The following is an 18,616-nucleotide window of genomic DNA, read 5'->3' as shown; positions in this document are numbered from 1 at the left end:
AAATAAAATTAATAATAATAAAATTGATAATAATAATAATAAAATTAATAATAATAATAATAAAATTAATAATAATAATAATAATAATAATAATAATAATAAAATTAATAATAATAATAGAATTAATAATAATAATAAAATTACCCCTTTCTCCCCTAACCTCCATCTCAACCTCCTTCTCATATAGATTTAAGAAAAATAAACTAGCTTTAATCAGCAGATTTATTGGAGAGATATTTTGAGTTTGTTATTACCACAAATCCTAACTCACATTTTATTTTCTTAAATTATTTTAGAATCAGATCTTCCTTTCTTTATCTATTCACAATCACTTTTCATATCAAATTAATTAGTTTTTTTTTAAACATTTTATAGGATTAGAATCAATAAAACTTTAGTTAAATAATAATAAAAAAAATTAAATTGGTTAAATATATCGTAGAAATAAAATATTAAATCTTAATACATTAAATATTTAAATAATTATTTTGCTAATATTCTTTAAAATCCTATAAATAATATTATTAGGTTTGTATTCTATCATTTCTATTGAAAATTGGTTTTAAAAATTTCCCTCCAATACCAGTATTTTATTTTAGGCTACTACAATATATCTAGAGAGAGGGTTTGATTAATTTTCTGAAACCAAATAAGTTTTGGTTCGAGTTCAGTTGGGCCGGAAAAGAATTCCCGTTTATCAGAATTTTTATTGTATTATCATAAATATTGATTCGTTGTTGGTTTTGATTATTTTCAAATAATTCGTTTGCATCCGTTTAAAACTTAGCATTTACACTTTTTTTTATATTATTATTTTTTTTGTTATATTTATTTTTCCTTATTTTTATATTATATTTTTTTTTGTTATCTTTTTCTAATTTTTTATTTCTTTTTATTATCGTGTTTGCTATTATTTTATCATTTTATTATTTTATTTAATTCGTGTTTGAATAAGATTTATGATAGGTTAATCGATTATAATTCAGTTATATATTTGAGTTGTTTTGAAACATATTATGTTTAATATATATTAAGTTATATTGAATTATTTTTAAAGCATATTATTTTTATTTTATGGATTAATTAAGACTCATTTATTATGTATTATTATATATTATTATTATGAAAAGTTACTTGTTTTGTTGTGAGAAATCATATGTACAAACAAATGATTTTCAATTATATAATTTCCTGTTATTCCAATGATGTTCTTTTACTTATAAATTTGGTTGTTCGAAATTAGTTGCATATTTTTCGTTTCAGTAAAGTGTCTCTTTTTAAAACATTAGTTATTTGTTGTATACATTATTTCAATCATTGCTTACTTGTATATGGAAGGGAAAAAGAAGCTAAAGATTCAAGAAATAGAGCACGGAAGTCAGGATGAAGTTTGTTTAGTTTGCTTAAATAAAATATCTCTTCATGAAACTATTCTAGTGAATGATTGTGATCGGCTTATTCACAACCATTCTCAAGCACCGTTTCTTGTAGGAATATTTTATTTAAGCAAATTGAACAAACGCCGTTATGACTCCCATGCTTCAATTCTTAAATCTTCACTTCTTTTTGTAAAGATTCCAGAAATTGAAACATGGAAGTTGAGTTGGTTTAATTTGCTTAAATAAGATATCTCTTCATGAAACTGTTATATTGAATGATTGTGATATGTTTATTCACAACCATTCACGAGGACCGTTTATTGTAAGAATATTTTATTTAAACAAATTGGACAAACTCATAGTGACTCTTATGCTCCATTTCTTGAATATTCACACCTTTTCATTCTTATATTAATAAACAAGTTTCAAGGAAGCAATCATTCAAATAATATATACTACAAATAACTCAGGTAAATAATAGCAAATAAAAAAATGTAATAAAAATAAAATAAAATGAAAAAATTGTTCAAATTAATATTTAAAAACCAATTTTGTTTAAGATTTAAATTAGTTAAATATTTTGATTTTTAAATATAATTTAAATAAGATATTATATCTTACGGATATTAAATATTTAAAACATATTAAAAAAATTTAAAGGATTAAATCTGCCCTTGAGTATAAAAACCATTTATACATAAATAATAAAATTAGGAAAAGTAAATATGATAGAGTAAATTCTTAATGGTTAAAATAAAATNGGAGCGTTTTTGATAATTTTTTATTTGGTTGATTTGATACTGACTCGATAATTACTTCCTTGAAGAGTTATCAGGAGACCAACTTGACTTCAAAACTTTTAATAAGTTAGAAAAAGATATTCACTCATAATTATGCACTCATTTCCCGATCTACTATATAAATCATGGATTAATTTTAACAAATTCTAATTTAAAATTAATAATGGTTAATTCAGTGCAATCACATTATCAAATTATTTTATTATATTAATGTAAATATGAATTTGCTGTTGAGAGTGGTTTTGAGATTTGTTTTCAAAAATTCAAATTCTCTCCCCCCGAATATCAGTATTTTATTTCAATAGGTTAGGCTACCATAATCGAGTCCTATCGAGGAAGATGGTAGAATACATCAAATATATTTGCAACTTTCTGCACAAAAGGTAAAAGTTTTTGCATTTATATAAATCGGTTTCTTCTAATTATAAATAAAATCAAATAGGTTTCAATGTTTTAAAAATGAATATTAATAGTGGTACGGTGGAGTTATTTTAGAGCAACCATTTCTTTTTATATTTGAATTTTTTTTTTATTTGGTCATGTAATAGTTACGGAGGTGCATTTCGAGTTGGGGGTTGAACTAATTTTCTAAAACCGAATAAATTTGGTTTGGATTTTAGGTGGGCCGGAAAAGAATTTGTAACACCCGCTCATCGTCAACGCGATTCACAGGAGTTACCATCGACAACAATAACAAACTCTGATATCAATCATAAAACTCAAAATATTTCTAAAAACATCCAGTAAAATATTTAAAACCAGTACTTTTAAAAACTTAAAACGACCAAAGTAAATTCTTGACAATGAAACCATAATTACATAAACAGACCCAGACATGGATTCCCANACAACCATTCACGAGGACCGTTTCTTGTAGGAATATTTTATTTAAGCAAATTGAACAAGCGCCATCGTGACTTCCATGCTCCGCTTCTTGAATCTTCCCTTCTTTTTCTAAAGATTCAAGAAATAGAGCACGAAAGTCAGGATGGAGTTTGTTTAATTTGCTTAAATAAGATATCTCTTCATGAAACTGTTCTAGTGAATGATTGTGATATGTTTATTCACAACCATTCACGAGGACCGTTTCTTGTAGGAATATTTTATTTAAGCAAATTGAACAAGCGCCATCGTGACTTCCATGCTCCGCTTCTTGAATCTTCCCTTCTTTTTCTAAAGATTCAAGAAATAGAGCACGAAAGTCAGGATGGAGTTTGTTTAATTTGCTTAAATAAGATATCTCTTCATGAAACTGTTCTAGTGAATGATTGTGATATGTTTATTCACAACCATTCACGAGGACCGTTTCTTGTAGGAATATTTTATTTAAGCAAATTGAACAAGCGCCATCGTGACTTCCATGCTCCGCTTCTTGAATCTTCCCTTCTTTTTCTAAAGATTCAAGAAATAGAGCACGAAAGTCAGGATGGAGTTTGTTTAATTTGCTTAAATAAGATATCTCTTCATGAAACTGTTCTAGTGAATGATTGTGATATGTTTATTCACAACCATTCACGAGGACCGTTTCTTGTAGGAATATTTTATTTAAGCAAATTGAACAAGCGCCATCGTGACTTCCATGCTCCGCTTCTTGAATCTTCCCTTCTTTTTCTAAAGATTCAAGAAATAGAGCACGAAAGTCAGGATGGAGTTTGTTTAATTTGCTTAAATAAGATATCTCTTCATGAAACTGTTCTAGTGAATGATTGTGATATGTTTATTCACAACCATTCACGAGGACCGTTTCTTGTAGGAATATTTTATTTAAGCAAATTGAACAAGCGCCATCGTGACTTCCATGCTCCGCTTCTTGAATCTTCCCTTCTTTTTCTAAAGATTCAAGAAATAGAGCACGAAAGTCAGGATGGAGTTTGTTTAATTTGCTTAAATAAGATATCTCTTCATGAAACTGTTCTAGTGAATGATTGTGATATGTTTATTCACAACCATTCACGAGGACCGTTTCTTGTAGGAATATTTTATTTAAGCAAATTGAACAAGCGCCATCGTGACTTCCATGCTCCGCTTCTTGAATCTTCCCTTCTTTTTCTAAAGATTCAAGAAATAGAGCACGAAAGTCAGGATGGAGTTTGTTTAATTTGCTTAAATAAGATATCTCTTCATGAAACTGTTCTAGTGAATGATTGTGATATGTTTATTCACAACCATTCACGAGGACCGTTTCTTGTAGGAATATTTTATTTAAGCAAATTGAACAAGCGCCATCGTGACTTCCATGCTCCGCTTCTTGAATCTTCCCTTCTTTTTCTAAAGATTCAAGAAATAGAGCACGAAAGTCAGGATGGAGTTTGTTTAATTTGCTTAAATAAGATATCTCTTCATGAAACTGTTCTAGTGAATGATTGTGATATGTTTATTCACAACCATTCACGAGGACCGTTTCTTGTAGGAATATTTTATTTAAGCAAATTGAACAAGCGCCATCGTGACTTCCATGCTCCGCTTCTTGAATCTTCCCTTCTTTTTCTAAAGATTCAAGAAATAGAGCACGAAAGTCAGGATGGAGTTTGTTTAATTTGCTTAAATAAGATATCTCTTCATGAAACTGTTCTAGTGAATGATTGTGATATGTTTATTCACAACCATTCACGAGGACCGTTTCTTGTAGGAATATTTTATTTAAGCAAATTGAACAAGCGCCATCGTGACTTCCATGCTCCGCTTCTTGAATCTTCCCTTCTTTTTCTAAAGATTCAAGAAATAGAGCACGAAAGTCAGGATGGAGTTTGTTTAATTTGCTTAAATAAGATATCTCTTCATGAAACTGTTCTAGTGAATGATTGTGATATGTTTATTCACAACCATTCACGAGGACCGTTTCTTGTAGGAATATTTTATTTAAGCAAATTGAACAAGCGCCATCGTGACTTCCATGCTCCGCTTCTTGAATCTTCCCTTCTTTTTCTAAAGATTCAAGAAATAGAGCACGAAAGTCAGGATGGAGTTTGTTTAATTTGCTTAAATAAGATATCTCTTCATGAAACTGTTCTAGTGAATGATTGTGATATGTTTATTCACAACCATTCACGAGGACCGTTTCTTGTAGGAATATTTTATTTAAGCAAATTGAACAAGCGCCATCGTGACTTCCATGCTCCGCTTCTTGAATCTTCCCTTCTTTTTCTAAAGATTCAAGAAATAGAGCACGAAAGTCAGGATGGAGTTTGTTTAATTTGCTTAAATAAGATATCTCTTCATGAAACTGTTCTAGTGAATGATTGTGATATGTTTATTCACAACCATTCACGAGGACCGTTTCTTGTAGGAATATTTTATTTAAGCAAATTGAACAAGCGCCATCGTGACTTCCATGCTCCGCTTCTTGAATCTTCCCTTCTTTTTCTAAAGATTCAAGAAATAGAGCACGAAAGTCAGGATGGAGTTTGTTTAATTTGCTTAAATAAGATATCTCTTCATGAAACTGTTCTAGTGAATGATTGTGATATGTTTATTCACAACCATTCACGAGGACCGTTTCTTGTAGGAATATTTTATTTAAGCAAATTGAACAAGCGCCATCGTGACTTCCATGCTCCGCTTCTTGAATCTTCCCTTCTTTTTCTAAAGATTCAAGAAATAGAGCACGAAAGTCAGGATGGAGTTTGTTTAATTTGCTTAAATAAGATATCTCTTCATGAAACTGTTCTAGTGAATGATTGTGATATGTTTATTCACAACCATTCACGAGGACCGTTTCTTGTAGGAATATTTTATTTAAGCAAATTGAACAAGCGCCATCGTGACTTCCATGCTCCGCTTCTTGAATCTTCCCTTCTTTTTCTAAAGATTCAAGAAATAGAGCACGAAAGTCAGGATGGAGTTTGTTTAATTTGCTTAAATAAGATATCTCTTCATGAAACTGTTCTAGTGAATGATTGTGATATGTTTATTCACAACCATTCACGAGGACCGTTTCTTGTAGGAATATTTTATTTAAGCAAATTGAACAAGCGCCATCGTGACTTCCATGCTCCGCTTCTTGAATCTTCCCTTCTTTTTCTAAAGATTCAAGAAATAGAGCACGAAAGTCAGGATGGAGTTTGTTTAATTTGCTTAAATAAGATATCTCTTCATGAAACTGTTCTAGTGAATGATTGTGATATGTTTATTCACAACCATTCACGAGGACCGTTTCTTGTAGGAATATTTTATTTAAGCAAATTGAACAAGCGCCATCGTGACTTCCATGCTCCGCTTCTTGAATCTTCCCTTCTTTTTCTAAAGATTCAAGAAATAGAGCACGAAAGTCAGGATGGAGTTTGTTTAATTTGCTTAAATAAGATATCTCTTCATGAAACTGTTCTAGTGAATGATTGTGATATGTTTATTCACAACCATTCACGAGGACCGTTTCTTGTAGGAATATTTTATTTAAGCAAATTGAACAAGCGCCATCGTGACTTCCATGCTCCGCTTCTTGAATCTTCCCTTCTTTTTCTAAAGATTCAAGAAATAGAGCACGAAAGTCAGGATGGAGTTTGTTTAATTTGCTTAAATAAGATATCTCTTCATGAAACTGTTCTAGTGAATGATTGTGATATGTTTATTCACAACCATTCACGAGGACCGTTTCTTGTAGGAATATTTTATTTAAGCAAATTGAACAAGCGCCATCGTGACTTCCATGCTCCGCTTCTTGAATCTTCCCTTCTTTTTCTAAAGATTCAAGAAATAGAGCACGAAAGTCAGGATGGAGTTTGTTTAATTTGCTTAAATAAGATATCTCTTCATGAAACTGTTCTAGTGAATGATTGTGATATGTTTATTCACAACCATTCACGAGGACCGTTTCTTGTAGGAATATTTTATTTAAGCAAATTGAACAAGCGCCATCGTGACTTCCATGCTCCGCTTCTTGAATCTTCCCTTCTTTTTCTAAAGATTCAAGAAATAGAGCACGAAAGTCAGGATGGAGTTTGTTTAATTTGCTTAAATAAGATATCTCTTCATGAAACTGTTCTAGTGAATGATTGTGATATGTTTATTCACAACCATTCACGAGGACCGTTTCTTGTAGGAATATTTTATTTAAGCAAATTGAACAAGCGCCATCGTGACTTCCATGCTCCGCTTCTTGAATCTTCCCTTCTTTTTCTAAAGATTCAAGAAATAGAGCACGAAAGTCAGGATGGAGTTTGTTTAATTTGCTTAAATAAGATATCTCTTCATGAAACTGTTCTAGTGAATGATTGTGATATGTTTATTCACAACCATTCACGAGGACCGTTTCTTGTAGGAATATTTTATTTAAGCAAATTGAACAAGCGCCATCGTGACTTCCATGCTCCGCTTCTTGAATCTTCCCTTCTTTTTCTAAAGATTCAAGAAATAGAGCACGAAAGTCAGGATGGAGTTTGTTTAATTTGCTTAAATAAGATATCTCTTCATGAAACTGTTCTAGTGAATGATTGTGATATGTTTATTCACAACCATTCACGAGGACCGTTTCTTGTAGGAATATTTTATTTAAGCAAATTGAACAAGCGCCATCGTGACTTCCATGCTCCGCTTCTTGAATCTTCCCTTCTTTTTCTAAAGATTCAAGAAATAGAGCACGAAAGTCAGGATGGAGTTTGTTTAATTTGCTTAAATAAGATATCTCTTCATGAAACTGTTCTAGTGAATGATTGTGATATGTTTATTCACAACCATTCACGAGGACCGTTTCTTGTAGGAATATTTTATTTAAGCAAATTGAACAAGCGCCATCGTGACTTCCATGCTCCGCTTCTTGAATCTTCCCTTCTTTTTCTAAAGATTCAAGAAATAGAGCACGAAAGTCAGGATGGAGTTTGTTTAATTTGCTTAAATAAGATATCTCTTCATGAAACTGTTCTAGTGAATGATTGTGATATGTTTATTCACAACCATTCACGAGGACCGTTTCTTGTAGGAATATTTTATTTAAGCAAATTGAACAAGCGCCATCGTGACTTCCATGCTCCGCTTCTTGAATCTTCCCTTCTTTTTCTAAAGATTCAAGAAATAGAGCACGAAAGTCAGGATGGAGTTTGTTTAATTTGCTTAAATAAGATATCTCTTCATGAAACTGTTCTAGTGAATGATTGTGATATGTTTATTCACAACCATTCACGAGGACCGTTTCTTGTAGGAATATTTTATTTAAGCAAATTGAACAAGCGCCATCGTGACTTCCATGCTCCGCTTCTTGAATCTTCCCTTCTTTTTCTAAAGATTCAAGAAATAGAGCACGAAAGTCAGGATGGAGTTTGTTTAATTTGCTTAAATAAGATATCTCTTCATGAAACTGTTCTAGTGAATGATTGTGATATGTTTATTCACAACCATTCACGAGGACCGTTTCTTGTAGGAATATTTTATTTAAGCAAATTGAACAAGCGCCATCGTGACTTCCATGCTCCGCTTCTTGAATCTTCCCTTCTTTTTCTAAAGATTCAAGAAATAGAGCACGAAAGTCAGGATGGAGTTTGTTTAATTTGCTTAAATAAGATATCTCTTCATGAAACTGTTCTAGTGAATGATTGTGATATGTTTATTCACAACCATTCACGAGGACCGTTTCTTGTAGGAATATTTTATTTAAGCAAATTGAACAAGCGCCATCGTGACTTCCATGCTCCGCTTCTTGAATCTTCCCTTCTTTTTCTAAAGATTCAAGAAATAGAGCACGAAAGTCAGGATGGAGTTTGTTTAATTTGCTTAAATAAGATATCTCTTCATGAAACTGTTCTAGTGAATGATTGTGATATGTTTATTCACAACCATTCACGAGGACCGTTTCTTGTAGGAATATTTTATTTAAGCAAATTGAACAAGCGCCATCGTGACTTCCATGCTCCGCTTCTTGAATCTTCCCTTCTTTTTCTAAAGATTCAAGAAATAGAGCACGAAAGTCAGGATGGAGTTTGTTTAATTTGCTTAAATAAGATATCTCTTCATGAAACTGTTCTAGTGAATGATTGTGATATGTTTATTCACAACCATTCACGAGGACCGTTTCTTGTAGGAATATTTTATTTAAGCAAATTGAACAAGCGCCATCGTGACTTCCATGCTCCGCTTCTTGAATCTTCCCTTCTTTTTCTAAAGATTCAAGAAATAGAGCACGAAAGTCAGGATGGAGTTTGTTTAATTTGCTTAAATAAGATATCTCTTCATGAAACTGTTCTAGTGAATGATTGTGATATGTTTATTCACAACCATTCACGAGGACCGTTTCTTGTAGGAATATTTTATTCAAGCAAATTGAACAAGCGCCATCGTGACTTCCATGTTCAGTTTGTTGAATCTTCCCTTCTTTTTCTAAAGATTCAAGAAATAGAGCACGAAAGTCAGGATGAAGTTTGTTTAATTTGCTTAAATAAGACATCTCTTCATGAAACTGTTCTAGTGAATGATTGTGATATGCCTATTCCCAACCATTCACGAGGACCGTTTCTTGTAGCAATATTTTATTTAAGCAAATTGAACAAGCGCCATCGTGACTTCCATGCTCCGCTTCTTGAATCTTCCCTTCTTTTTCTAAAGATTCAAGAAATAGAGCACGAAAGTCAGGATGAAGTTTGTTTGAATGATTGTGATATGTTTATTCACAACAGAACGGTTTCTTGTAAGAATATTTTATTTCATAATAATAATAAAATTAATAATAATAGTATTATAATAATAATAATAATAATAAAATTAATAATTATAATAAAATTAATAATAATAATAATAATAAAATTAATAATAAAATTAATAATTATAATAAAATTAATAATAATAATAATAATAAAATTAATAATAATAAAAATAAAATTAATAATAATAATAATAATAATAATAATAATAATAATAATAATAATAATAATAATAATAATAATAAAATTAATAATAATAATAATAATAAAATTAATAATAATAAAAATAAAATTAATAATAATAATAATAATAATAATAATAAGATTAATAATAATAAAATTAANCAGCATAATGCTCCACTATGCCACATTCTGATGTCGTTTTCAGATTACCCAATCAGAGTTTCTTCAAAAGAGGTATCATATAGCAGAACTTATAACAACCTAAGCTCACCGTTAGCCGGTATTGTCCTCTTTAAACTTCTCTTCAAGGTTTTAAAATGTGTCTACTTAGGAGAGGTTTCCACACCCTGGTAAGAAATGCTTCATTTCCCTCTCCAACCGACGTGGGATCTCACAATCCACCCTTTGGGGACCAGCGTCCTCACTGGCACACCGCCCGGTGTCTAGCTCTGATACCATTTGTAACAGCTCAAGCACACCACTAGCAGATATTGTCCTCTTTGAAATTTTCCTTATGGACTTTCCCTCCAGATTTTAAAGTGTGTCTACTAGGGAGAGATTTCTATACCTTTCTAAGGAATGTTTCGTTCGGATCTCACACAACTACCATAGAAACTAAAAATAATGAGCTTCTACGGGACGTGAATTGGCCAAAAAAACTAGAAAAGAAAAGAACAAACTCTTTGGTTCTGTAACAATGGCTTGTCTAAGTGGGCTGCAGGATTACTGCTAAAGGAAGTGAAATATGCAGAGAGAAGAAGAAGAACTCACCATAGAACAGAGGAGCTTTTCTATTAAACAAGAACACGTATCTTCTTAATAAGCTGATCTAGTTGAATTTCTATCATGTAGCTAAAGTTCAGATGCTTTTTCAAATAAACTAGAGTTTCAGCAGCAAAAAACTCCATTTGTTCTAACACAGTGGAAGAACAAAGAATGGAAAATGACAATTAAACATGGTTTTCAAGTTCGTGAAGACCTCAAAATGTTCATTCAAGTAAGCCAATCTCGATTCTTAACTCGTTTCAGCTTTCATGGAGGAATGAACAATCGTTTCCTCTTCCAAGAAGCGCTTCAGCTTCTTATCTTCCAAATGCTCCTGTAATTTTGGAGGCAATATCAGATCGCAACGAAATCAAACGACATTGACAAAACCTAATAGCAAGGAATCAAACAAAGTTCGAAGACATACAGAGAGGCAAGCTCTGTACTTCTGCCATTCGGAGACGCAGGGTTCTTCATCGAATTGACCTTTTACAAACTTCTCCGAGTACCAACTGCAAAATCAAAACCAGAAATCGCTTGAACAAAACCGAGGTCCATACGAATTAGGGTTCAGAAAGGGTTTAGGGAATGAAAATGGAAACATACCGATTGAAACAATTGTGATATACAGCCCTAAGATCAGCACACGGCGATGTTGCAGAAGCCGACCTTTTACTCTCTCGCTTGATGCCCATTGATTGAGATTTTACCACTCCATCAAAATGGCCGCCGGAGAAGAAGCGGCGGTTTTTGTAAATTTCTGAGCCAACGAAATCGCTTCGTGTCCTCGCGCCTTCTATAACATTCTCATTTCAATTCAACGCTCATTTTCCTTCTTTGCTTCAAAATTTACATCATTTATGTTAATTTTCAATACCCAATTATATATTGATTTGATTTCATTATCAAATTTAACAAACAAAATACACATTAAATTAATCCATTTCACCCAAGACCACGGATAGCCAAAGAAAGATGAGACGGGACGAACGGTCCTAGCCGTGGCGGGACTACCATAGGAAAGTCCACCCCCTTCCCGCTGTTAAATGAACGTTTTTTCAGGTCAACCAAGCTCGAGTTCAGCTGAAAAACATTGGAATACCCGAAATATTTAGAACTTTGAAAGCAAGTAGCATACAACAACAACCTTCTTAATTTCTGCTAACTCTTTATCATAAGCACCAAGAGTACGAAATGATACACAAATCAAATACACCATAAGCGTTCTTTCTTTCACCTATTCTATCACATTGCAGCAGCAGCAGCAGCAGGCATTTACATTGCCAGAAACTCGTCAAGACTCGAGCTTATAACAAATACGTCGAGCCACGACGTCCGGAATGCTGCATATACTTTCCCTTCCCATTCATATCATTAATATCATAATGCCCCGAAGAAAAATAGTCGGGCGAACATTAATATCGTGTTCTTTGTCTCATAAATCAAGAATATGGTACAACTAAAAAGGATGACACGGCGTGTCATCGTCATTGTCGTTATGATTTGGCCTTGAACTTCTTCCTTTGAGCTTTCAAATCAATCACAATTACTGTGATGTTGTCTTTGCTGCCCTTTTGAAGTGCTCGGTTCGAGAGGTATTCGGCTGCAGCTTGGGCTGCAGGATCGATCCCCACACCCCTCTCAGAAGGCGAAGGGACGCCGTTCTTCTTGTGCCAGAGTAGGATTCGTCTCCGAGCCAGGTCGCATACCTCTTCATTCGTCATCACGTCCCACAAACCATCGCTGGCTAGAATGAGGCATTCGTCGTCTTTCGCTCGAGGGAGGAACATCACTTCTGGCTCCGGGATGATCCATGGTTTCAAGTATCTATCACCTGCAACCCAAATGTATTCATTTAAAACAGTAACCAGCAAGTAATCAAATTTTCATATTTCCTTTTACTTCAGAATTCCAAGCAATAGAAAACTAACTGGAAACCGCGCAAGTAAACGGCACCAACACGACAATAATAGAAAGTCTCGACATAATGGTGAGCTTATTTTCATCGGGGAAGGGTTAGGTGGCAAGCATACAGTCGAGAAAGTAGATCCGGCCAAGGTTACCCTGCACTTGCAAGACGAATTGAAGGAGGAAGCCAAGACGCCAAGTTCAGATTCCAGTGGAGATTCAGACCTTCCCGGAAAATCTGTTGTTTTCTATTTCGACTTACAAGGCTAGGTCTGACACCCGAAAGAGTCTTGCACTTTACCTATCTTAACTGAGAGTAATCTAAACAGGCTATCAATGTACTGCAAGTACCGTATGGTTTCATACACTCAATTATCACTAATCTATAACAAGACAATTTATAATAGAATCAAAGAAAGTGAACTTCACGGTTAAAGAGGAGAACGAAACATTCCTTATAAGGGCGTGAAAACCTTTCCCTAGTGGACGAGTTTTAAAACCTTGAGGGAAAGCCCAAAAATGACAATATCTGCTAGCGGTGGGCTTAGGCTGTTACAAATAGTATCAAAGCCGACACCGGGCGGTGTGCCAACAAGGACGTCGGGCTCCCAAGGGGGGGATTGTGAGATCCCACATCGGTTGGAGAGGGGAACGAAACATTCCTTATAAGGGCGTGGAAACCTCTCCCTAGTAGACGCATTTTAAAACTTTGAAGAGAAAGCCCGAAAGGGAAAGCTCAAAGAGGACAATATCTACTAGCGGATGCTTTGACTTGGAACCATTGGAACACTCTTCTTCTAAGTCCCATGGGTATGTTTATTTTTCAGTAACTATGGACTACTTTGGCGAAGCAGCAAAAGATTGTCATAGATATCATATTTTTGAAATGACAAGCATAGAGACTTGAAGTTTCGTGTAGGATAAGACGTACCGATGGATCTCGACATTGCAAGAACACCAAAAACACGGTATCCGTTCCACTGTATGACCTTTCCTCCAGCAGCTTCAATCCTTTCATATTCATCTTCTCTGTTTGGCTGAGAGGCAACAAAGAGATTAAAATCAATGAAGATATGACAAGTTCACTAACGAAACGGCAAATGCAAACGTACTTTGTGATCCACGGACAACGCTATAGGCTCCTTCCCACGACAAAGAACTGCTCTCGAGTCGCCACAGTTTGCAACAATAATGTGAGAGGCACAGATGATTGCAACAACAGCAGTGGATCCTACAGTTTCGGGTGCAACAGGCTCAGCGCCAGGTTTCCCTCCAATTTCAGCATCAACTTTTAGAAAACATTTGGTGAATGCCTTTCTCCATAGCTCTTGGCAACTATCCTTCATATTGCCAGCAGCTATGTCTTGCTTAGCAAGTTCTATCTCCTCAGACAAAGCCAAATGCATACGTTCATGACAAAAATTCGCGACCTATATATTAAGAGATTCGAGTTAAACCAACAAAGTGTGGCTCATTAAACAAGAAGCACATTCAAATTGTATGCAAACCTGAGAGCCACCATGACCATCATAGACTCCAAAAAAATGAACAGTTTGGTGAGCTATAGCCTTGTTCGAGCCATCAAGAACTCGGTCGCCAATAAGCATTTGGACAGGAAGTTCTGAAAACCTCGGTACAGCTGTGGCTGCATCTTCCATTTCAGGTCTTCTTCCACAAACGGATGTAAATCCCCAAAGAGGAACACAATCGACCTCGAAAACACTTCGACCAACCGGTTCGTTTGCTCTTTTCTCAAGAGGAAGCTGGAGAACCATGTTACATGCATCAATGCCTAACCCATCTCCAATATCTTCTTCAAGGCTAACTCCTGCAGAAGAAGAACTCGCAATCGGAGTCTCGAGACTTTCAACATTGGCTGTAGCTGCAATCTCAACACTGCTAACATCCTTGGAACCAAATGCTTCGAAATACGACACCTCAGAACCTAAAAAATCATCACCACAAATGCTGCTAGTCTCACTAACTACCGAATGCGAACACGAGCTATCATATATACCCTCTAAAGAGAAAGAATCATCTTCCTCACTTACATGGGATATCGTCTCATCAGCTGCAACCCAATTGGTATTATTTTGAGACAACACGACCGACAACGAAACTCCTTCGCACTTGTCATCATTCATAACCAAAACCTCTTCCTCCCCATTAGAACTCTTACAATCATCAGAACCTACTTCAGTCAAGTGGTCAGAAGCCTTAGCCACAGAATCAGATAACAAACCAGCAGTGAGTCTAGTGATATCCATGGGAGTTGCCATGTCGGTATTACCTACTCTAAATGGCACGACAACCGCTCGGAACATTTCCTCCATCAAGCTCTCTACCTAAACAATGAGAAAAAACACCCCCTAACCCTTCTACAATTGTCATATTTCAACTAACCCACCGCCTTTTTCTGTCATTAAGAATGATCTTAGAGTGTAAAAGTTGGGGTTGAACAAACCATTTTCCATCCATAAGAAACATGATAATACCAAAAAGAAACGAACATTCAGATCTGGTCAACTACACTGAATCAGAACACAAATTTTGAAAAGAAATTTGAAGTTAGAGGGGTTCATCGATTTCCCTCTCTGGAAACTCCTATCCGTTCAACCCCAAACAGGTATCAATCAGAAGAAACTTTATCTGTAAGCACAAGAAAGACATAGAAAAAGGGTAAAAAAAAAAATCACGAGAAACAGCCCAGAAAGACGAAATCTCAAGAATCAGAGGAAAACCCTAGAAAAGATAGAAACCCTTTTAACAAAATTGGCAGAGTTTCCCCAAATCAGAGGCAATCCATCGTGACCTCTAGTATGAAATTCAAACAAAAAAGATTAAACGCGAAGAACAAGGTTGAAGAAAGAGTTCATTATCTAACCTGTCGCTGTCTCGCTACTTCAATCCTGCTAATGCCTTCTTTTTCTCCTCTTCAACATCGCAAATCCAGAGAGATTAAAAAGGGGGTAGAGAGAGAGAGAGAGTAGAGAGAGAAGAAGGGAATCAAAATGAAGAAACGAGAAATGAAGGGTTGCTTACCACTTAAACAAAGAGGAAATTAGAAGACCCAGAAAAGAAAAAGATTAAAAAAAAATTAAAAAAAATGGAAAGGCTGCAGAGAAGTACACAAATACGAGGAAAAAAAATTGAAAAAAATTGAAAGAAATACTAACTTTTTTCAGGATGAACAAATAGAACACGTGTGGTCGAGTGGATGAAAACCTACCAATCCATGATGATGTTCTCAAATCCTCCTGTTCTAACGCTCCAATCAAATGAAAAAGGCTCTTTTGTTAATTACAATGCTGTTCCTCTTCCAATCACTAGCTACGAATGGATGAACAAGTCTACCTATATTTATTGCTCAAAATTTATTCCCGCCAATAAACAAATCATAAATATATATATATATATATATATATATTAAGAGTGTACACACGATCTGGATTGAGAAAATCTTTTAGATTAACCCGAGACTTCAATTGGTTGTATCCGTGACCCAAATAAGCTGACTAGAGTTCTCAACCTAACCCTTTTCGGATTGCTAGCATCAATTACAAACGTTGAAAATTCTTAATTTTCATAATAATTTTGAAAGTAGGATAAGGTTGGGTTAGATTTTAGTATTGTTGGGTTGACCCGACCAAAAAAATGTCAACTCGCAAATTTTCAACAAATTCAAGACAAATAGGACGTCTACAATGGTATGATATTATCCACTTTGAGCATAAGCTCTCGTGACTTTGTTTTGGGCTTCCCAAAAGGCCTCATATTCTTTGATTATAAACCCATGATCATTCCAATTAGCGACGTGGAACTTTCATAATCCAACAAACCCAACCTCGACTGAAAAGAAAAAAAAAACTAACCCAACCCGACCTTGGTTTGGTTGGATAGTTTGGGTTATCGGGTCATATGAACATCTTAAGAGAGTATTACTTGTCTTCCATATAAAAAAAAGACATTAAACTCGACATGTGTATTACTTGTCTCACTCCTCACTTTTAATAAATATTTTCAAAATTACAAAAACGGGGTATTTTTTTTTCTAATTTTTCAAACAGATCTATAAAAAAACTCCGAGTAAAAATCAATTTATACTCTTAAATATTAAAATTAATAATTATATAAATCAAAACAATACTTAATTAATTAATAGAAAAATCATGAGTTAAGTAGAGAATAATATCTCGATTAGTATGAGGTATTTTGAGGAAACCAAAAGTAAATAAGTTCGTGGTTGACTTGAAAATAGGTTACAAAATTCAAGAATATTTAACATTTGTAACCGATATTAATGATGCGTTGTGGCTGGTAAATATTTGATATTTAAATTCGGTCATGAAAAATATATATTTTTTCCGAACTCTATTTTTATAGTCAACCGAATTTAAATTTTTAATTTTAAAATTTCTGGTAAGTACGAGTGCTCGGAGTTATATATGTAAATTTTTTATTTTAATATAAACGTAAAACCTTACTTTATTTGTTAGCTTCCGTCACATTTATGTATTTTTATAATAATAAAAAAATTAAAGATAAGATCACAATAAATAAAATAAATAGTCCATTAAATATAAAATTAGAAATGGGTAATCTTGTTTGCTTATACAAAAGATTATGATTTGTTCATTAGTCAACTCAATCAATTAATTTAATAATAAACTGTATATTATTTCATGTGATGTGACATAAATATCAATGATTAGAAAATGAAAGTCTGATTAATAATTTTTTTTAATGAGAAAATTGAATATAAATTTGAAAAAGTAAAAATTAATTAATTAATTAATTTGTGTTTTTAATTTAATTTTACCCTAGAAAAAAGAAAAATATCAACCTGCTACCGAGGTTACAGGAGAGAGGAAAGAAAAGATTGTCAACCGATAGCGTTCGAGACCATCCATATTCTTTAAATGGGTAAGACTCGCTTAGATCTTTAGACGGGACAGATGGTCAGAAACCACGGTGGGACTACGAAGTGACTTGGTCAAAAGTTTAGGTGTTGAAGGAATATCTTCTTCTGTTAAGCGATATAGCGTGGCACAAGTTTTGTAACGAGAATATGATTTATCTCACTGCTTTATTCGTTCCTTTCCCTCTTGGTCTTACAACTTCTCTCGTTTGCCTCGTAATCTCGGTTCACAATTCCATTGTCTTCCCTTCCTTCTTACAAGATTATTCTTTATCATACAATTTTATTGTATGACTCCTCGACACTTATGACGTTAATATTGTTGGATCGGTATGTCAGAGGGGTGAATAGGGTTTTAACAATAAAAGTATTTAAACGTGTTTAATTTTTCTAATTATGATACTAATAATAATTAATACAACCAAATAGATCAAGTGAAAACAATAAACATGCACTAAATCATTGTAATAATTTTGAAATTAAATAGGAAGAATTAGGAATTTAGTAATAATTTTGAAATTAAATAGGAAGAATTAGGAAATATGACACTGTTACTTCACTCACAAATGTCTCTTGGAAATTTGAATAAAAAACTTTCTTGACTCTTTCTACGGATTAGAACCCAACCGCTACATCACTCTTTTTACGAGTTCAAGAGGAAACTCAATCATTGTCCTGTTACTCCACTCACAAATGTGACATTTGAATAAAGAACTTTCTTGACTCTTTTCACGGATCAGAGCTCAACCGCTACATCACTCTTTTTACGAGCTCAAGAAGAAACTCAATCCTTTCTATAGCGCATGATAAAACTGATATAAGTATTTGAATTTTGTAGCNAAATAAAGAACTTTCTTGACTTTTTCTACAGATCAGAGCCTAACCACTACATCACTCTTTTTACGAGTTCAAGAGAAAACTCAATCATTTTCATGGCGCATGATAAAACCGATATAAGTATTTGAATTTTGTAGCAACACACCACAACTCTCATTTCAATTTGAGCACTCACACCTATTTCTCCACGATACAATATTG

General features: G+C 33.8%; 2 protein-coding genes across 4 annotated transcripts; both read right to left on the bottom strand.

Annotated features, from left to right (window-relative positions):
• Positions 1-10,754: 10,754 nt before the first annotated feature.
• LOC111785612 (uncharacterized protein At4g33100-like) lies at positions 10,755-11,606 on the bottom strand. Its single transcript, XM_023665987.1, has 3 exons — positions 11,359-11,606; positions 11,180-11,264; positions 10,755-11,086 (listed from the first exon to the last, which is right to left on the bottom strand). Exons 1-3 carry the CDS (start codon positions 11,445-11,447, stop codon positions 11,003-11,005), a joined length of 258 nt encoding a protein of 85 aa, XP_023521755.1. The 5' UTR covers positions 11,448-11,606; the 3' UTR covers positions 10,755-11,002.
• A 276-nt stretch (positions 11,607-11,882) lies between these two features.
• Positions 11,883-15,812, bottom strand: LOC111785611 (probable protein phosphatase 2C 50). 3 transcript variants are annotated; one of them, XM_023665984.1, is made up of 5 exons: positions 15,545-15,812; positions 14,169-15,309; positions 13,773-14,090; positions 13,592-13,697; positions 11,883-12,586 (listed from the first exon to the last, which is right to left on the bottom strand). In XM_023665984.1, exons 2-5 carry the CDS (start codon positions 14,991-14,993, stop codon positions 12,249-12,251), a joined length of 1,587 nt encoding a protein of 528 aa, XP_023521752.1. In that variant the 5' UTR covers positions 14,994-15,309; positions 15,545-15,812; the 3' UTR covers positions 11,883-12,248. The 3 variants fall into 3 exon arrangements, with proteins under 3 accessions (XP_023521752.1, XP_023521754.1, XP_023521753.1); XM_023665986.1 differs by having other exon boundaries at positions 14,169-14,851; positions 15,545-15,810; XM_023665985.1 differs by having other exon boundaries at positions 14,169-15,812.
• Positions 15,813-18,616: the final 2,804 nt, after the last annotated feature.

The sequence above is a fragment of the Cucurbita pepo genome, unplaced genomic scaffold, assembly GCF_002806865.2.
Source record: "Cucurbita pepo subsp. pepo cultivar mu-cu-16 unplaced genomic scaffold, ASM280686v2 Cp4.1_scaffold000597, whole genome shotgun sequence".
Lineage (NCBI taxonomy): Eukaryota > Viridiplantae > Streptophyta > Magnoliopsida > Cucurbitales > Cucurbitaceae > Cucurbita > Cucurbita pepo.
This window is presented reverse-complemented; position numbering and strand designations above follow the sequence as displayed.

Coding starts and splice junctions, on each gene's coding strand:
- LOC111785611 (XM_023665985.1), bottom strand. CDS start 14,993: ATGGAGGAAATGTTCCGAGCGGTTGTCGTGCCATTTAGAGTAGGTAAT. Junction 13,698..13,772: donor CGTTGTCCGTGGATCACAAA/GTACGTTTGCAT, acceptor GTTGCCTCTCAG/CCAAACAGAGAAGATGAATA. Junction 12,587..13,591: donor TGCAATGTCGAGATCCATCG/GTACGTCTTATC, acceptor TTTGGGTTGCAG/GTGATAGATACTTGAAACCA.
- LOC111785612 (XM_023665987.1), bottom strand. CDS start 11,447: ATGGGCATCAAGCGAGAGAGTAAAAGGTCGGCTTCTGCAACATCGCCG. Junction 11,265..11,358: donor TATCACAATTGTTTCAATCG/GTATGTTTCCAT, acceptor TTGATTTTGCAG/TTGGTACTCGGAGAAGTTTG. Junction 11,087..11,179: donor AGTACAGAGCTTGCCTCTCT/GTATGTCTTCGA, acceptor CCAAAATTACAG/GAGCATTTGGAAGATAAGAA.